Source organism: Scyliorhinus torazame, chromosome 9 (assembly GCF_047496885.1).
Source record: "Scyliorhinus torazame isolate Kashiwa2021f chromosome 9, sScyTor2.1, whole genome shotgun sequence".
Lineage (NCBI taxonomy): Eukaryota > Metazoa > Chordata > Chondrichthyes > Carcharhiniformes > Scyliorhinidae > Scyliorhinus > Scyliorhinus torazame.
Genome location: NC_092715.1, coordinates 124,695,696 through 124,714,589, shown reverse-complemented (window position 1 = coordinate 124,714,589; position 18,894 = coordinate 124,695,696). Strand labels below are relative to the sequence as shown.

Genomic DNA, 18,894 nt, shown 5'->3' with positions numbered 1-18,894 from the left:
AAATTCTATGATAAATTCTATGGTCTATGAAATCTAAATCTTTCTCATCTGCCGCATAGAGATGTAGTTGATCTTTCATCTTCATTTGTTCCCTTTTCCCTTTTAAACAAAGGTAAATGCCAATCTGCATTTATGTTTAAACTTCCAAAATGCCTCGGTGATATCCTTAACCGCCCAATTCATACTATGGAGACGAGCATTCTTTGCTGCTGTGGTGGCCATTTCATTTTTGTGCAATTCACTTAGTTACTCTCTGGCACTAATTCAGGTCAATTTCTTTCTATTTAATTCAACAAACAAATGGATCAGATCCAAACTCTGCCGTCCTGTCACGTCCAACTGTGAATGATGGTGGCAATGCAACAGCTCACTCGAGTAGGCTCCACAAATATCTCCCTGCTTGATGATGGGGAATTCCAGCACATCAGTGCAAAAGATAAGGCTGAAAATTTGTTCCAATCTTCAGCTAGAAGGGCCAATGTGGATGATCCATCTCGGTCTGCGCCAGAGGTCCCCAGCATTACAGACGTCAATCATCAGCCAATTCAATTCACTCCACATGATATCAAGAAATGGCTGAAGGCACTGGATCCTGCAAAGGCTATGGCCCTGACAATATTCTGGCAATGATACTGAAGACTTGTACTCCAGAACTTGATGAGCCACGAGCTAAGCTGTTCCAGGACAGTTACAACACTGGCATCTACCTGGCACTGTGGAAAATGGCACAGGTATGTCCTGTGCACAAAGCAGAATAAATCCAACCTGGCCAATTACTGCCCCATCAGTCTACACTCTATCATCAGTGAAATGGCGGGAGGGATCAACAGTGTTATCAAGCGGCATTTACTTGGCAAACACCTGCTCACTGATGCTCAATTTGGGTTTCACCAGAGCCACTCAGCCCCTGACCTCATTGCAGCCTTGGTTCTAAGTTGTCAAAGGAGAATAATCTCAGAGGTGTGAGAGTGACTGGATCAAGGAGCCCTAGCAAATTTGGAGTCAATGGGAATCAGACAGAAAATTATCTACTGGTTGGAGTTGTATCATGCACAAGGACGATGATTGAGGTTGATGGAGGTCAGTTTTCTCAGCTCCATGGCATCACTGCAGGGGTTCTTCGGGGTAGTGTCCTAGGCTAAACCATCTTAGCTGCTCCATCAATTACTTTCCTTCCATCAAAAAGTCAGAAGCGAGGATGTTCGCTGATGATTCAGCACGATTCACAACCCCCTGAACACTGAAGCAGTCCATGTCCAAATACAACAAGACCTGGATAATATCCAGGGTTGGGCTGACAAGTGGCAAGTGGGATGAATGCAGAAGTTGAAATATATTCTATTTAATTTTTGTGGCAGTAATGTTCATTAAAAGCCTTGGTTTAAAATACATGCAGTGTGTTATGGGCCAGGGTTTAGAGAACCCCAAAGTGTATCATGGAGTTCACCTGACCCACAACTTTTAATAGATTGTGGTGTGGGGAGCACATGGCTCACTCTACAGGTGTGGTACAGCAGAAATGGAAAAGTATTTTTTTTAAAGCAAAACAATGTTTATTCTATGAACTCAAGTTAATCTATTTAAAACATACACTGAACATCTTAGCAACCATTAATTCAAATACAACCCCAAAGAATACAACATTAAGTAATCCTTAAGCTGTCCTTTTAACATCCAGAAGACTTTAAAAAAAATGTTTAACAGAAGCACATCAGGTTAAAGTCAGTACTGAGAGCAGTTATTAGTTTTAAATCACAAAAGGATTGATTTACAGCCTTTAGATTACAGAGAGAGGTTCTAATACACCTTCTGGCTGTGACTGCAGCTATCCAGCTCTGAAAATGAAACAAAAACATACCCTGCCGCAAACAGCCTAAAACGAAAGTAAAACGCTGACAGACAGCCCAGCTCCACCCATTCTCTGACATCACTGCAGTAATAAACACCTATTTCTTAAAGGTACTCTCACTAGATATTTATACACGCACCCATTTATAAACACCCATTTCTTAAAGGTACTCTCACATGACAAGTGTGTTGTTGCTGATTTTCTCCTTGGTTCAGTTGCTCTGTTTTATTACCTTTGCTCTCGAGTCGCCAGGTATCTTTATGATACCGCCACGAGGTTCAAGTCTGAGTCATGATCAATAATCCAATACACCAATTAGTAAGATTTAAATCAAAGCACATTTATTATACACAGTAATCACTACTCATGCACAAATTCTACGTCTAAGCTACTTCTATAACTAACAGGTCTATACTTAACTTTGAACTGGCCCACCAGGTCAGGGGAACAAATGGCCTTTCGTTCCGGTTCTGAGTCTGCGGCATTCGCAGTTGGTACGGATTGGTAGCTAGGAGCGCCTATCTTGTAGCGAGTGTTGAATTAAGACTTACTGGCTTTGATGATCTCTGGAGTCACTGCGCCGGTCACAGCCAATGTTGGTTCCTTTTGCTGGGTAACCCGGGCAGGAAGAAGAGAGCGGTGAAGAGAGGTGACGAGTGAAGAGCTGAAGAGAGAGTGATTTGAACTTGGGGCTCAACTCTTATAGTCCCCAGGGGCTTCCCGCCTTTCGGGGCGGACCCTGTACCTGATCCCAAGTGATTGGACTTTGTCCCAATCGCTTGGTTCGATTTTCTCCAATACTGGAGCGGTTCCCTGATCGATGGGCGGTCTTGAGGTGCTCGTTCACCTCCTTTGTGTTGGCTCCTGCTGGCGCCGAGGAGTCTGGCTTTGCTTTGTGTGTCAAAATGTTACTTATTGTTCCCGGGGATTGCTCATCAGTATGCAGATGGCTGTTCACTTTGTTATGCTGATGGTCGCTGGTATCGATGTTGTCTGGGTTTTGCAGAGGTAAATACACAGCAAACCTGCAGCTGCTGGATTTTGTCCTGTTGGCTGACTTTCCCATCAGCCTTTGCCGTTCGCCATTTTAAATCGTGAGTTGGCCACTTTAGGTGGCTACAGTGTCTACTAAAGTTGTAATTTAGTCATAAAAATGAGGTAACCATTGTTTCTAACCATTTACTTGTTTACAGATAGATGGCTAGTGGCATATTGTTTTGATTGCTGGAGATTCCCAGGGGTGTAGAAAATTTATGAGGAAGTGGTGTTCAGTCCTAGCTACGCAGGTCATAGGACAACTTACTGGGATACAGATAATGTAATTAATAGGAGGAGCAAAGTCTGTCTATAATTTTGCAGTCTGCGAGAAGATTTTAAATTGAACAACAGTTTGTCATATGATTGGAGCCTTGACAAGACAGAAGGATTTTCAGATTGTTCCTGAAAGGTCTGAACAGATAAGCAAATAATCCTGACCCTGATTGCTAACTTTATAGGTTGCATTTGAACTGTATTCGGTTGCTTAATTAGAATATAGTGGCAGGTGTAGATCGTGGGCTAAGAACGGTTAAACTGTTAATTGTAAAGCTATTTCTTTGAGTTTAATTCTGTATTTAAATTCGGGTTTGTTTTGACATAAGGGGCAGAATTCAATGAAAACATTTCTAAGTTCATTTGTGACGGGTTTTTCAGGGAGCTTCCCGACGGCTCTGCCGGCAGGTTCCTGACTGCTGTCCAATGAAACTTAGGGCAGGATTCTCCGGCCGCATCTGCCCAGCAGGGCAGGATTCTCCGGCCGCATCTGCCCAGCAACCAGAGGGCCAGCCCGAGGTCAATGGACTTCTCCATTGTCCGTGTCTTGCCCGTGGCGTTCTTGCGGCTGACGGGGTGTAATAATCCAGCTATTAGTAACGTTTTTGGGCCCTGGGAAGGTTCTCACCAGTTTAGCCCATATTTCAAGTTTTTTTCAGAACTGGGGAGCTGAACTCAGAGATTGGGCCACCAGTTTGAAAGGGTGCCCAGATTTCTAAGTGAGCTTGTGCGTCCCCCACACCCTCTATCCAGGGAAATGTCACCCCCCCCCCACACACATGGGCCCAACCCCACAACCCTCCAAGTGAGGGCACCCCACTATGGGGTCCCTCGGGGTACCCCTTTTTCAGGCCTTTCCAAGCCCCCTCACAGTCGCTAGTTTAGCACAGTGGGCTAAACAGCTTATTTGTAATGCAGAACAAGGCGAGCAGCGTGGGTACGATTCCCGTATCAGCCATCCCCAAACAGGCGCCGGAATGTGGCGACTAGGAGCTTTTCACAGGAACTTCATTGAAGCCTACTTGTGACAATAAGCGATTTTCATTTCATTTCATTTCCAACCTCCCAGTAGCCCCTACTTAGCTGCCCTGCACACCCCATCCTTCAAACCCCCATCACCCTCCTTTCATGGGCATGCCCCCCTAGGGCCCTGACCTTTGGCAGTGCCATCTTGGAACGCATGTACAAAAAACACCCTTTCCATATCATTAGTGGGTCTGACCCAGTATTCTCTGGGGCCCCTGCGATTCTCCTCCACCGATGGGCCGAGTTCCCCACGGCGTGGTTCAATTGTGCTTTAAAAATCCTGGAACCGGCGTCATGGCTGATGAAGGAGAGAGGAGGTAGGACCCAGAGAGGAGTGACTGCAGGCTGCCAGCGCGGACACTCGCTATGCTGGCTGGAGTGGGGGGAGGAAGGCCGGGGGGGGGGATACGAGCGTAACAGGGCGATTGGCTGGGATGACACCCCATGGGACTGGGGTGGTGTCCGGGCACGTACCGCCATTATCGTGGCCTGCAAGGCAGCCATCCCCACTGACCACCTACCCTGAGCCCTGGTTCTTCAGAGTGACACCAACCGTACGTCGGTGTCACTCTGAACCCACTCCCCTGCCACACCCCACCCGGCCGCCACCTGCCGGTGGCCCACCCAGGGTACCCACAGTAGTCCTGACGGAGGCCACAGTACCTACTCCTGGTGGGGGCAGTGCCAGAAAACAGTACCCCTGGCATCAAGAATGGGTGCCAGGGCCAGAGGCCCCCATAGTGCCAGAGGTGCGGGGAGGGGGTGGGGGTGGGGGGGGAGGGACATGCAGGGGTAGAGCCTGCAGTGCCAACCAGGGCCACCATGTAGCTGGGTTGACTGTTGGGCACAGATGTGTGCACCATGCCAACATGCTGGCCTTTCACCCCCCTGCAGACAATGGATATTGGAATACAACCAGTAATGATGGCCTTCCTCCTAGTCACCGCAGCCCTGGGGGGGGGGGGGGGGGGGGGGGGGGGGGGTGCACTGCGGCTGTACGAGCTGGAGCTGCTCGAGGAGCAGAAGGATGCTGCAGCAGCGGAACGAGCAGCAGCGGAGTGTGCAGCAACAGAACAGGAGGCAGCTCCACCAGGATGGAAAGCAGGCCACCCAATAGGAGTTGGAGGAGGAGGTTCCAAGGAGGCGCCGCATGAGGCCTCATCTCTACCGGCACCGCATGTCATTCGAGGATCTGCCAGACCGGGCTTGCCGTTGAAGACTCTGGCTGAGCAGAGAGACAGTGCGACATATCTGTCAGATGATGGCACACCTGGCACCGCTGGGGTGTGGGGGATAACACCCGCTCCCGGTGGCCATCAAGGTGACGGTCGCCCTGAACATCTATGCCACGGGCTCCTTCCAGGCGCTGAGTGAGGTCCTGTCTGGGATCTCAGACCTTGGTGCACAGGTGCATCCGCGCAGTCACAGGCACCTCAATACACCTCACTTTGGCATGGGCCCCACCACCTCCTCCTCCCTCAGGGTGCCCAATGGTCCCCGGGCTACTCCACGGGACGGGATTGCGAGGGGAGCTATCCCCGAAGGCTGTCCCCACGTTGCCCAGTGCCCGGGCAATGCCGGCAACATTCCCAGCCATGTTCCGCTGTGACTAGGCCATGCCCAGGAGCGCCGTTGTGATTTCCAGGTGGCTCTGAGACATGGTCGCCTTTGAGGCGACAACCCTGCCCTGGGACTCGGCCAGCTCCTGCACAGAATGCCCCAGGCCTTGGAGATGCTGATCCATAGCTGAAAATGTCACCCCAATGCCTCCACCGTGAAAGCCATTTGTGTGGTGCTGGCCTGGGTGGCTCACATTGTTGGCATCACCTCCTGCTGCTGCACGCGGTTGGACTCCCCCAACTGCACCGTCAGGTATTGGATGCTGGTCGACAACCCCTCATGTAGTTCCTGGTTCTGTGACTACATCTCTACTATGGATGGGACTGTTTATTCTCCATCCTACCTCCAATGCTGCACCGGGTCAACTGTGCCGTGTGCACCAGATAGTGTCTCAGGAGCCTCTTTACTAAAGTGCCCAACCGAGGTGAGTGTCTTTGGGAGTCTGGGCTGCCGACCACGTCCAGGACCCCCTGCTTCTTCACGGTGAGGGGCTGCTGGTCCCCGTGGCTGCGTGCGGCCTTCTCCAGGGGGGGGATAAGAGGCCGAACACGAGACGACAGTGTTAGACATTCTGACTCATGCAGCCCAGGGGGGTGGGTAGCCAGTGATCTGTGGCCAGGGCACCCGGCAATGGTGGCTGGTATGGTTACCGGCATGTGGTGCAGGATGGAGGTTCGAACGTCCTCCTGGTCGGGGGAGGGGTTAGGGTTACGGGTATATTTATTTACATACCCTGCCAGTGTGCTTCAAGGACCTCATTCACATAGTCAGTGGGGAACCAGAGCATTGCGATTTTCCCCCAATGCCCAATTCTCCATCCCATGTGGGGATCGCATTCCAGGCAACCCGGAAGAGAAATTTCAGTTTGTGGTGCAAAGGTTGATGCCAGTAACTTCAGACTGCAAACCATCAAGGCAAAAAATAACTACAACTTTATTCATCATGAAACAAAAATTTTGATAGTTACAACTTTGTTTTGCTGCACAATATCAATAACTCACTACTTAGCATACATTGTACTGAAATTAAATTTAATACAAAATGAATGTTCTTTCGAGATTGTAAATATGTTGATCTGAAAAACATTACAAGCTGTGGTATTTAGCCCCATAACTAGGCATTACAAATGATACCAATGCAAATATCCCTCAAATCATTCCCTTTCAGTTCAGTAAGTTTTCAGTATTTTTTTCTCACCTGATTACTAGTCATTTGCAAATATTTGCCATTAACTTCAAGTAATCTGCAAATCATAAATACATGTTCTATTTCTAAACAATGAATATTTCACAATTGTTCGATGTTTGTACAAGTAATGCATAGGGTTAACATTGTGCTCAATGGACTAACATTTCCATTATAAAAATTAAACAACTCAGCCTACGGGTCAAACCTACATCAACTGTGCACGTACCGGTCATAAACCAGTGTTTATTAATACTTAAGATGACTTTTATCCTTTCCATCCCAGGCAAGCCAAAAGATTACTTGGAAAAAAAAAAACTTGTTCTGATTACATTGTGTTTTAAAATCTAATGCCAAACTTCATGATGATGTCTGCCTTAACCTTGTCCAAGGCTGTTGACATTAACTACAAACATACATAAATGTTATCATGAATACACTGTCAGCAAAATATTGTAACTGACTGGCTTGCTGAAGCTGGATTCTGTAACAATTGCTGGGCTGGAAAGGATGATATAACCTGCACATTTGAAGTTCTGATAAAACTTATTTTTAAGCCATCAAAACACTGCAACTGAAAAACTTAACATACAAGCTTATTTGGCTCCTATACAACAGACCTCTAAATAAATACAAATATCCCCCAAAAAAGGCCAGTGTTTGCTTTTCTGTTTATATGGAATCCATCAGATATACAAAGAATAGTTTAACAGCGTAGAATGTACAAAGTCACCATCATCTTAAATAAGTTATCGTAAATAGCAGCCAGCACACAATAAAAGTCACTTCATAGAGCACCGGAATGTAGCTGTAAATGTGACATTTCAAAGAAAAATGATCAGATTTAAAACAAATCAAGCAAAATGAATGTTCTTGTTTCATTGGTGCAATTCAGAATAAAATTTCCCAACATACTTTTCAATACAATTTAGATATTTTTATTTGGTAGACAATTGCATGGTAAACCTTTTCTGAAACTAGCCCAAACTGGAAGTTGAGTATATTTTTTATTTAAATGAGGGCAGGTTTGGCACTTTAATGCTGATATCTCCGATGTTAATATTTCGAGGCATTTCAGGCAGATTCATATTCTTTACTGCTGATACAGCTCTGGCTGGAGCTCCTGCTAGACCAGCCTATATAAAAAAGTGTGTAAATTTCAAAAGAAAGGTAATTAGTAGATGAGTACACAAACGCAATTCAAATTCAGTAATCAATTCTGCCAATGAAAAAACTTGAAAGATTCCATTATTCATAATTTTCAGAATTGCAAATGTGTCCTTTATACATACCTTTACTGTCAAGAACAAAAAGTGGAAATGGTTCCTCTCCCAATTTCTGAATTGATCTTCAACATTTTTAACAAATTAAATTCATAATTTCTTTTCAGACAGACTTGAAACCATGCCTCAGACATCTGAACTACCCAAAATGTAATAAACTAACTGCGTTACTGCAACAAACACAAGTTTAACTATGTAATTCACTTAGTAGCCCAAGAATATTTCTGACAATGAACTGAAAGTTTCAATTTTGCATTGTGTTATGTGTAACCATGGGATATCTTAGTATGGTCATTTCTACAAAATAGAAGCTGTTACGTGATTTTGTCACAGTTTTATTATTGCAAAGTTGATTACACGGGAGTGCTTACTTAAAAGAGCTGCAACATTTTATTATAAACCTTTTCGATCTCTATGATGAAATTAGTATGATTGTGTCCATCTGTAAATAATGAAAAATTCCTTTATGTTTGTTATGATTTGAAATACATTGCTTGCTGGTGGAAGCAATTCACAAAATCACAGAATTGTTCCTGAGATCATTCAGCACATTGTGTCTGTACCAGCTCTCCAACGGAGCATCATTACTTAGTGCCAGTCTCCTGCCTTTCCCGGTAATCCTGCATATTGTTTCTATTCAAATTATTATCTCATGACCTTTTGAATGCCTCAATAGAACTTGCCTTCACCACAAGGCAGTGCATTCTGGACCTGAACCTTCACCACAAGGTAGTGCATTCTGGACCCGAACCACTCGTGTGAAAGTTTTTCTCACTTCACATTTGCTTCTTTTGCAAATCACTTTAAATCTGTGCCCTCTCGTTCTCGATCCTTTTACGAGGGGGAACAGTTTCTCCCTACTCTGTCCAGTCCCATCATGATTTTGAACACTTCTATCAAATCTCCTCTTAACCTTCTCCCCTCCAGGAGAACAGTCCCAACTCCTCCAGAACAGTCCCAACTTCTCCAATCTATTTTCATAACTGAAGTTTCTCATCCCTGGAATAATTCTAGTAATCCTCTTATGCACCCTCTCCAAAGGGTTCACAACATTCCTACAGTGAAACGCCCAGAACTGTACACAATTCTCCAACTGAGGTCCAACTAGTGTCTTATACAGGTTCAGCATAGCCTGCTTGCTCTTGTACTATATGCCACTATTAATAAAGCCTTGGATATTGTATGCTTTATTAACTGCTCCCTCTACCTGCCTGTCTCTTCAAAGACTTATGTATACTTATGATCCCTCTGCTCCTGCACCTCCTTTAGAATTGGACCCCTTTATATTGTCTCTCCCATGTTCTTCCTACCAAAATGAATCGCCTCACACTTCTCCATATTGAACTTCATCTGCAACCTATCTGCCCACTCCACCAACCTGTCTATGTCCTTTTGAAATTCCATGCTGTCCTCTTCACAGTGTAAATACTTTCAAGTTTTGTATTATCCGGAAACTTTGAAATTGTCCCTGGCACACCAAGATCTAGATAAATGGAAAGGTCTCTAAAAAGAATCTCTACCTAACAAGGAAATGCTGGAGGGCTGTGTGGAAAGAGATGGGAGTGGGAGTAACTGGTAGCGGTTTACGAGAGCTGGTGTAGGCGTGGTGGGCGAAATGGATTCCTGTGCTGCATGAACCTATATGTTACTAGTCAATTCATCATAAATGACTATTCTGGAAATAGAAAAGAAAAATCAGTATATAAAAGTATAAAGCAAAAACTCACCTGCATTTATATAGCAACTTTCAAAACCTAAAAATTTCAAGACATTAAACCAAGGTCTTGTATGTATGTGTGTGTGTGTATGTATGTATGTGTGTGTATGTATGTATGTGTGTGTATGTATGTATGTGTGTGTATGTGTGTATGTATGTGTGTGTGTATGTATGTGTGTGTATGTATGTGTGTGTATGTATGTGTGTGTATGTATGTGTGTGTATGTATGTATGTATGTATATGTGTGTGTGTATGTATGTATGTGTGTATGTGTGTGTATGTATGTATGTATGTATGTATGTGTGTGTGGATTCTACTTCTCCTTTTTGCTCCAGTAGGAAAATGTTACTGGTATTAGATGTTTGTGGTGTTTTTTTAAGCACAGGTCAATGTCACCCTTGGCAGCAATTACCAATTCTCCAAAGTTTCCATTGATCTTTGAGTGGGATATCATGGAACCGCCATAAAAATTCCACCAATTTATACTGCTCCAACAATCGGCAAGTGATTGGTTTATTTTTTCCAAGCAATCCTACGATGGGTTTATCAGAGATAAATGTGAATTTAATATCTATCAACTAAAGATGGTCAAAACTCACTTTGCTAGTAAATATCTAACTGGCATCACCATATATGCAAAAGAAAATATTCCTGGGCTATTCATTATTTTGCTCAAATGGAGGCAAGATTTCACAGTGCTGTCTTCAACCACATCCCAATGATGACCACTTTTGTTCTGCTTTCCTCTATTTATCACAGCTTCAAGTAAAACTTCAACTTTACTTAAGAAGACTAACCATTTTTGGACAGGATTTAAAATGACAACATTTTGTCCACTGATGGAATCAACTAAGTTATTCTGATTAAAAATGAAGGTCAAATAGAACTGCCTGGTTTAAAAAGTGCCAAGGATCAATTCAGAACCAGTATCTACCAGAGAGGGAAAAGCTCCACTTCACAGAAAAAATAGCCATGGACAAATAAGGGACAGCATAAAACTAATAGAAATGGATTAAAAAATACAAAAAACAACACAGATCCTACCGAATGGGACAGATACAAAGATCAGCAAAGGGCTACAAAACAGCTTATAAGAGCTACTAAAAGGGATTATGAAAGGAAACTTGCAAAATCAATAAAAGTAGATTGTTAATGACTATGGGGAAATAGCAGACATGTTGAATAATTAATTTGCCTCGGTATTTAAAATAGAAGAGGATAGCTTGCCGGACGTCCTGAGGACATATTAATTAATTGTGGATCGGGGACAGGGACTAAATAAAATGAAAGTAAGTAAAACAGATAATGAGGACATTAATGGAACTAAAGTTTCCCAGGACCTGATGATTTCCATCAGAGGATGTTTAAAGAAGTATGGCAGCACATTGTCGATGCCCTAACTATAATCTTTCAGAGTTCCCTAGATTCAGGAGTCGTCCTTTTGGATTGGAAAATTAATCTTGTCCCTCCGCTTTTTAAGAAGAGCAAAGAGGAAAACATAGCCTAACATTTATAGTGGGGAAATTGTTGGAGTCTATAATCAAGGGGAGGGTAACTGAAAACCTTGAAAATTTTCAGTTAATCAGGGAGAGTCAGCATGGATTGATGACAAGTAGGTCATGGCTGACAAACCTAACTGAATTTTTTGAAGAGGTGACTAAGGTAGTGGACATGGGAATGCCTGAAGATGTTGTTTATATGGACTTCCAGAAGTCCCACATAAGAGACTGTCAACTAAGGTAGAAGGCCAAAGAATTGAGGGCAAAATACTGACATGGCTGGGAAATTGGTTGACTGGCAGGCGACAGAAAGTATAGATAATGGATAGATACTCAAATTGGCAGTATGTGACCATAATGGGTATGTACGCAAATTGGCAGTATGTGACAAGTGGTGATCCACAGGGACCTGTGTTAGGGCCTCAATTGTTCACATTATTCATTAACAATTTGGATAATGACATAGAAAATCATATACCCAAATTTGCCGAAGACACAAAGTTGGGTGGCATTGTAGACAAGTGTAGATGACAGCATAAAATTACAAAGGATATTGATGGACTCTGTTAATAGGCAAAACTGTGGTAGATGGATTTCAATGTAAGCAAATATGAGTTTATCCATTTTGGAGCAAAATCAGGGTACTTTCTTGATGGTATGAAGCCAAATTGCTTGGATGTCCAAAGACCTGGGGATTCAGGTACAGAGATCTTTAAAGTACCACGAACAAGCGCAGAAAATAACCAAGAAGGCTAATGGAATGCTGGCCTTTATATCTAGAGGACTGGAGTATAAGGATGCAGAAGTTATGCTGCATATGTAAAAAAACCTTGGTTGGACCCCATTTGGAGTACTGTGAGCAGATCTGGGCACCACACCGTGGGAAAGATATTTTGATCTCGGAGAGTGCAATGTAGGTTTAAGAATGATACCTGGACTTCAGCGGTTAAGTTATGAGGAGAAATTATACAAATTTCTCCAAAACGTAGAAGATTAGGGGGTGATCTGATCAAACTCTTCATGATATTATAGATAAACGGTTTCCACTAGTTGGAGATTCTAGAACTAGAGGGCATAGTCTAGAAATTAGGGCCAGACCATTCAGGAGAGACGTTAGGAAGCTCTTCTACATATAAAGGGTGGTTGGGGTTTGGAACACTCTCCCACAAACGCCAATTGATGTTAGATTTGTTCATTTTAAATACGAGATAGATAATACCTTTACTTAACAAAATAATTAAGGGGTATTGGGAAAAGGCAGGTATATAGAGTTAGGCCACAGATCAGCCATGATCTCAGTGAATGGCAGAGCAGACTCGAAATGCTGAATGGCCTATTCCTGTTCAGAAATCACTTGGAACATATGGTTAGCAGATACAAGCATCACCTTTTGGTATGCATGCATTCATCAGACAGAATTTTATGACAAAGGACAGAATTCAGAACATCAGATGCTGATAGACGTTTGCATATTTCCAGCATTTTCTGCCTTTCCCGCAGAACACTCTTCTCGGTTACAGTGTTCGACATGCACCTTGGAGGAAGTCCTGCCGTTTGACCAAAAAATAAATTGAAAGCTAACCTAGATCCCCAGTTGAAGGTATTTTTTAAAAGACACATTTGAGCAACTTGTCACAATGCATAAGAACCATAAAAGGTTTTCCCATAAAATACCCTGCTTGACATATTCATTTATTCTAATAATTTTTTAAAGTCGTGCACCAAATGTTAAATGGACAAAGAGTTATCACAAGGCAGGCTCATGCAGAGTTCAAGCAACAGAGTCACCAACAGCTTTAACCACTCTAGAAATTCATTTGTAATAAAAGTTCAGCCAATGGCAGAACAAGCGCTGCATAGAACTAATGCTTTACTCACAGCTCACACTGAAAAATCATTTAGAAAAATGTCAGGCTCAAAGTTATATGGGTAGTACATAGGGTTGATGGAATTTCTTTATTATAATTATCAAATGGTCTTTATACGAATTAGCAGCATGTCACAAATTAAACTAGATCAATGCAAAATAATTAAAATAATTGCAGAGAGAACACACAAAAAAGGGTAGCATTATGGAATACACGAAGAGGTGACATTATAAAATGTATGATAGAATTTTTTTTTAAAAATTAAGTACATTGAATAAAATTACTCCAATAAAAATACAGGTAACAGTTCACTGAAGACGTAATTGACTGAAGAAAAACTGTTTAAACAAATCCGATGGATTCAAAGCAATTTCACAGCTTGAAAGAAAATAAAAATTACGAGCAGGAAATCATCATTATTCAGAAAAGATGTCGAGCAGGCTTTAGACAAACAGCCTTTTATCGGAATAAATAATGCAGCATTTTGCCACCTCAATTGTTTTAATCCAAATTATATATGGGTGAAAAATCATTGTTAATGACAACTACAATTTATTCCAATCCCGTCTAAATTTTCTTAGGGGACACCTATGAATGGATGAAGCTCATGACAGCCGAGAAAGATTCATGTTGCTAGCCTGATGATACAACAGGTTATATTGTATGCATGCAATTATTAGAAAGAGAAAACAAAATGAAGTCTGCAAGTAGAACAAAATGAGGAGAAACCTATAGGAAGAATTAAGATCATCTTAAGAATTTAGCATCTGAACCTTAATGTCCCTACCAAGAGACATATGAAGCTATCTTCCCATAGTTACCCCACAAGTGGCCCATTGCTCTGATGACATCATTTTGCTTTCTTGTTGCGAACGACAAGAAAAGGAATTATGGGGGCCATTTAAAGGCTGCAGTACCTGAGAGATTATAGTAACAGTATCTATCTGTCCTGTCTGGGAGACTGAAAAATAAAGGTCTGTAAGAGAGAAGAATGGAAATAGCTAGAAATGTCATAAGTTTTGGAGAAGTGAAGAATAATTTCAAGACCACTGACAGGGGACAAAATGCATCTTCCGTTATCTATGAATTGTGGAGAATGAACTGCTCTACTACCACAATCTTAAATTTGTTTTTCTCAAAGAAGGACTATTGTGTCAACTGCCCAGTACTTCATCCAAGAAGCAATGTGTTTTTAAAAATTGTGGCCCAGCAAGTGCCAGTTGACTATCAACCCAGAATAAATTTATTATCCTCCCTGATATCTCTGTGAATATTTCCCAATCAAGGTCACTGAATAGCAATCAGGAATGGTAAATATTATTTTTTTTCTCTCTAACCGGCCCAGAAATGCCAAACCAATTTTAGGATTCATTTAGAGATCAGCTAATAACAGACCTGGGATTGAACCTGGCATCTTCCTGGACTGTATAGTACATTTACCGACGATCATCAGGGAATGGTCAGGCCATCTTTTAATTCCATTCAGCACTGAGTATTGTATTTTACTGATAAGTCTGAAACTTGGTTCAATTTTTATCATGCCCATATACTGCAAGACATTACCTTTAGAGTACCTCCCAGCTACAGCACAGTGTAGCAGAACAAGTTACTGGGGAACATATAGGCATATTTATAGAATGTTGGATAAGTGATTGGAGAGGGAAGATAAGTACATCCAAGTACTAAAATTCCAGCAAGAAAGAATTCAGGATAGCATTTCACACCCCTGTTCCCCTTCAATGGCTATATCGCAAGAATTTAAAGTCATCTATTTTCTACCACAAATCAATTACCTATATTTAAATAAACACTAAAAAAAGACCACTTCAGTTGCTGCATTTTCTTTGTTCATGTAACAAATGGCAGAAGCACTTCACAATGGGCAGCAAGAACAGTAATAACTGATTCCAGCCAGAACAAACTTCAGAGTATTCTGGTCAATTTGAAAAACTACCCCCATGATCTAATCACCAAATGGAAGTATTAATGTGTATGCCCTAAAAACAGGAAGTACATGTTGGAAAAATATATATATATTTTTAGAAAACATTTTATTAAGGCATTTATAATAGAAAAATATTTTTAATGTAAATTTCATACATCTGTCTCAAAATTACTTGCGTCAATAATCTTATTGTAATGAACTCTTGAATCACTCTCAAGCTGCTTTTAGATCACCCCTCCAGTCTTAGGAACACAGCCTATAAATGTAGCACTCACCTGTATTATTGATAAGGCAGTTGATCTTGTGCAAAGTGGTTGCACCCATGAATCTTGATGCTTCACATCTTAAAACTGACTATAGCAACTTGGCCAGTATGTATTTGTAAAGTACTAAAGTTATTACGTTACTGAATTTAACATCAAACGAAAACTGAGAATCGGTGTTTACAGTTACTATTTCCCAAGATTATCCTGGACAAGGTTGTAAGCATCCTTGGAGAAAACAGCAAGTAGAATTGATAGTTAGCCCTAGCATACCAATTAAAAAGGCAGAGTTTTGTCAAGTGGGCATAGAGGCCAAAAGGCACTGAGCAATGGTGGCTTTCTGCTAGCAGTTTAAGCTATGTTGGAGCCTGCGTGAGCCCTCTAGGAAGTAACTTTTCCAAATAGCTGGTTGGATGCAGCCATTTTAGGCAAGTACATGTGCTCATTTTTCTATTCCAGTCATTTCCTTTTCCCATTTTCCTCCCCACTATGCCCCCCACTCCACTTTCGCTGCATTTTTCTGTAGCCTTTTTGGCAATGAGTGGATGACAAATCAATCTCTGAACAAATGTCACTCCCTCTTTCACCAATCTCTCTCAGAGAAACAAAATAATTTTCAAGAGATATTTATACAGAAATTAGAATGTCACAACAGGCCATTCAAGCATGGCCATTTTTGCAACATTAACTGGTTCCTGAAGAGGAGAGCAATTTGTATGAGCCCAACAGGCCACCATGTAACTATAACTTGACTTTAACAGCAGAAGTGGCTTATATCTCTGAAGAATTTTGTGATTGAAGCAGAGATTACATCAACATTTAAGAATAGGTTCGTTAAGTATATAGGTATAATGCAGGTTCAGCAATTAGGACTACAAATAAACACCATCATGGACTCTTTCCACTTCTTGTACTTTCTATGTAATTCGGTTTAAGTGAAAGGTAAAGTTACAGTACGTTTTTGCAGAACAGGATATAGATTTTTCTTGAAGTCAGGCCGATATGCACCCCTTAATCAACAATATTGAAGACAGATCAAGTGATCGTTCATCTCATTGCTGTTAATGGTCCTTGGGCTGTGTGCATATTGATTTTCATATTGCCCACAAGTCGAAGTGACAGTACTGCAATTGCCTGTTAAGTGTTTGGCATCACCCGAGAATGTGAAAGGTGAAATGTAAATTTCTTTCTCCTTTCTTAGGAAACATTCATGCTCCTGTTTTAGATTCAGTGTAAAGCATTTGATTTTTGCCCAAACACTGCTGTTACATTGTAAATACTGTCTTAATTTGGCATCAGGCTCCGATCTGGAGGAGGTAGCCTCATACTGCTTCACTTCAGGGTGGCTTGCATCCTAGTTACTGATTTATTCTACAAGTTCAGCATTGGTACCAAGTGGTTTTGATGCTGCATTGGTGATAAACTTGCCACATGAATGCATTGTTATAAACATGCAGCTCCTTAATTCAATCAAATGTCACTCCTTCTTCACCAATCTCTCTCAAGAGAAAGAAAATAATTTTCAAGAGATATTTATACAGAAATTAGAATGTCACAACAGACCATTGAAGCATAGCCATTTTTGCAACATTAACTGGTTCCTGAAGGAGAGCGCAATTTGTACGAGCCATACAGTCCACCATTGTAACTACAACTTGTAGAAGCTGTCATGGAAGTAAACGTCAGGAGTTCCTAGACACAGTAAACATAGAATCACAGAATCCCTACAGTGCAGGAGGCGGCAATTTGGCCCTTTGAGTCTGCACCGACCCTCCGAAAGAGCACCCTCTCTAACTGCCCCCCCGCCCTCCCCCGTCCCGTAACCCCACCTAACCATTGGATACCAAGGGAGAATTTTATCCTGGTCAATCCACCTAACTTGCACAACTTTGGACTGTGGAAGAAAACCGAAGCACCTGGAAGAAACACACCTGATAGAATTTCTGATTTTCTGGTCCTATTTTAACCAGTAAATGAGTGACATCAAGTGAGAATGACTCATGACTGCAACATAGTTTTCCAAATCATCCATTGTTGGACAAATGTAACGTAGAATAAACTTGATAGAGCTCTGCAGGGCACTGACACAGTGACACATGCAAAGTAATACTTTTAAACAAAGTTAAACTACAACCTTGAAACAATACATATTTGTTAAAAGACAAAGCTTTTGTGAAGTTTAGTGTAGGGAGGATGCACAATGTAGATAAGCCATGCACTAGTTTCCCAAAGATCACATCAATAACAGAGAATGACTAGCATTCTAATATCCTTTTGATTTCTACTTTATTTTGTCGCTATGCTTCAAACAAATTGATGCCATACTCTAAAACCATTTTCCTAGGCCAAGAATTTCAGCTGTGTGCTGATTTGAACTATTTGGGCGGTAGCATTATAATATACTAGTGTATAATATCCATGTGTAGTTTGTCTTTACCACTATGTAAAGGAAAAATCTTCCTACATAGACATGGGAAAACTGCTTTTAAAAACAAACACATTCTAGAACTTAATTTTGATGGACGTTGAACAAGATTGAATAATTCAATTAATTCTCCATGCTTCAGGACATCCGCTTACTCCCATGTGAACAGCAGCAGGATACATCAATAAACAAATTATGTTCACCATTACAATAGCTAAAATGCTTCCTGCAGCAATACTGCTATATACAATTCGCACTTCAGGGTTCCTATGGTAAACACAACTTGAGGTTGAAAATGGTGAAGCTAAGAAAGACTGCTGATCAATACATTCATACATTGTTCATTTCTATGACCCTTCCAATAATTCAGTTCATGTGTAGTCCATTCTTTGCAAGAACTTCATCCTGTGGTGCGTTGTGTAGTATTTTGGATAAAGGCAAAATTACCTCAAATGTTAATCCCTCTGAGCTCTCCACATATGCTGCCTGACCTTCTGAGTGTTTCAAGCTGTTAATTTCAGGTTTAGAGCAAGTTTTGTTTTCATTTAAAAAAAATAAAATCCTGATCAGCTTAGCTGTCCAAGTATGATTTAAAAACCGGTATCTGCTTAGCATTGCACAAACAAAAAAAAAAACTTAATATATTATACTTTTAGTCCCCATTTTCATCCCCATACAAGAATATCACAAAATCAAAATTGTTACAGCAAAGGAGGCCATTCAGCTGGTCATGTCTGTGCCAGCTCTCCATAGGAGCAATTTATCCAGTGCCACTGGCCCACCTTTTCCCTGTAGCCCTGCACATGCTTCCTTTGCAGATAACAATCAGATTCCTGAACTGAACCTTTAAATTATAGACAAAACCTCTTCAATTTCCACTCTCACTGCCCTCAGTATTCTTA

At 41.6% G+C, this 18,894-nt stretch overlaps 1 protein-coding gene across 4 annotated transcripts in view; it reads right to left on the bottom strand.

The window, feature by feature from the left end:
• Window positions 1-6,715: 6,715 nt before the first annotated feature.
• LOC140429465 (AP-3 complex subunit sigma-1) overlaps window positions 6,716-18,894 on the bottom strand; it is a 109,947-nt gene continuing 97,768 nt past the window's right edge. For 2 of the 4 annotated variants that reach the window (XM_072516493.1, XM_072516492.1), the window contains 2 exons: window positions 14,277-14,335; window positions 6,716-8,127 (listed from right to left, as the gene is read on the bottom strand). In XM_072516493.1, coding sequence (XP_072372594.1) covers window positions 14,300-14,335 — 36 coding nt within the window. In that variant the 3' untranslated portion in view covers window positions 6,716-8,127; window positions 14,277-14,299. The remainder of the gene's footprint in view (window positions 8,128-14,276; window positions 14,336-18,894) is intronic. The other 2 variants (XM_072516491.1, XM_072516490.1) reach the window with 1 other exon arrangement.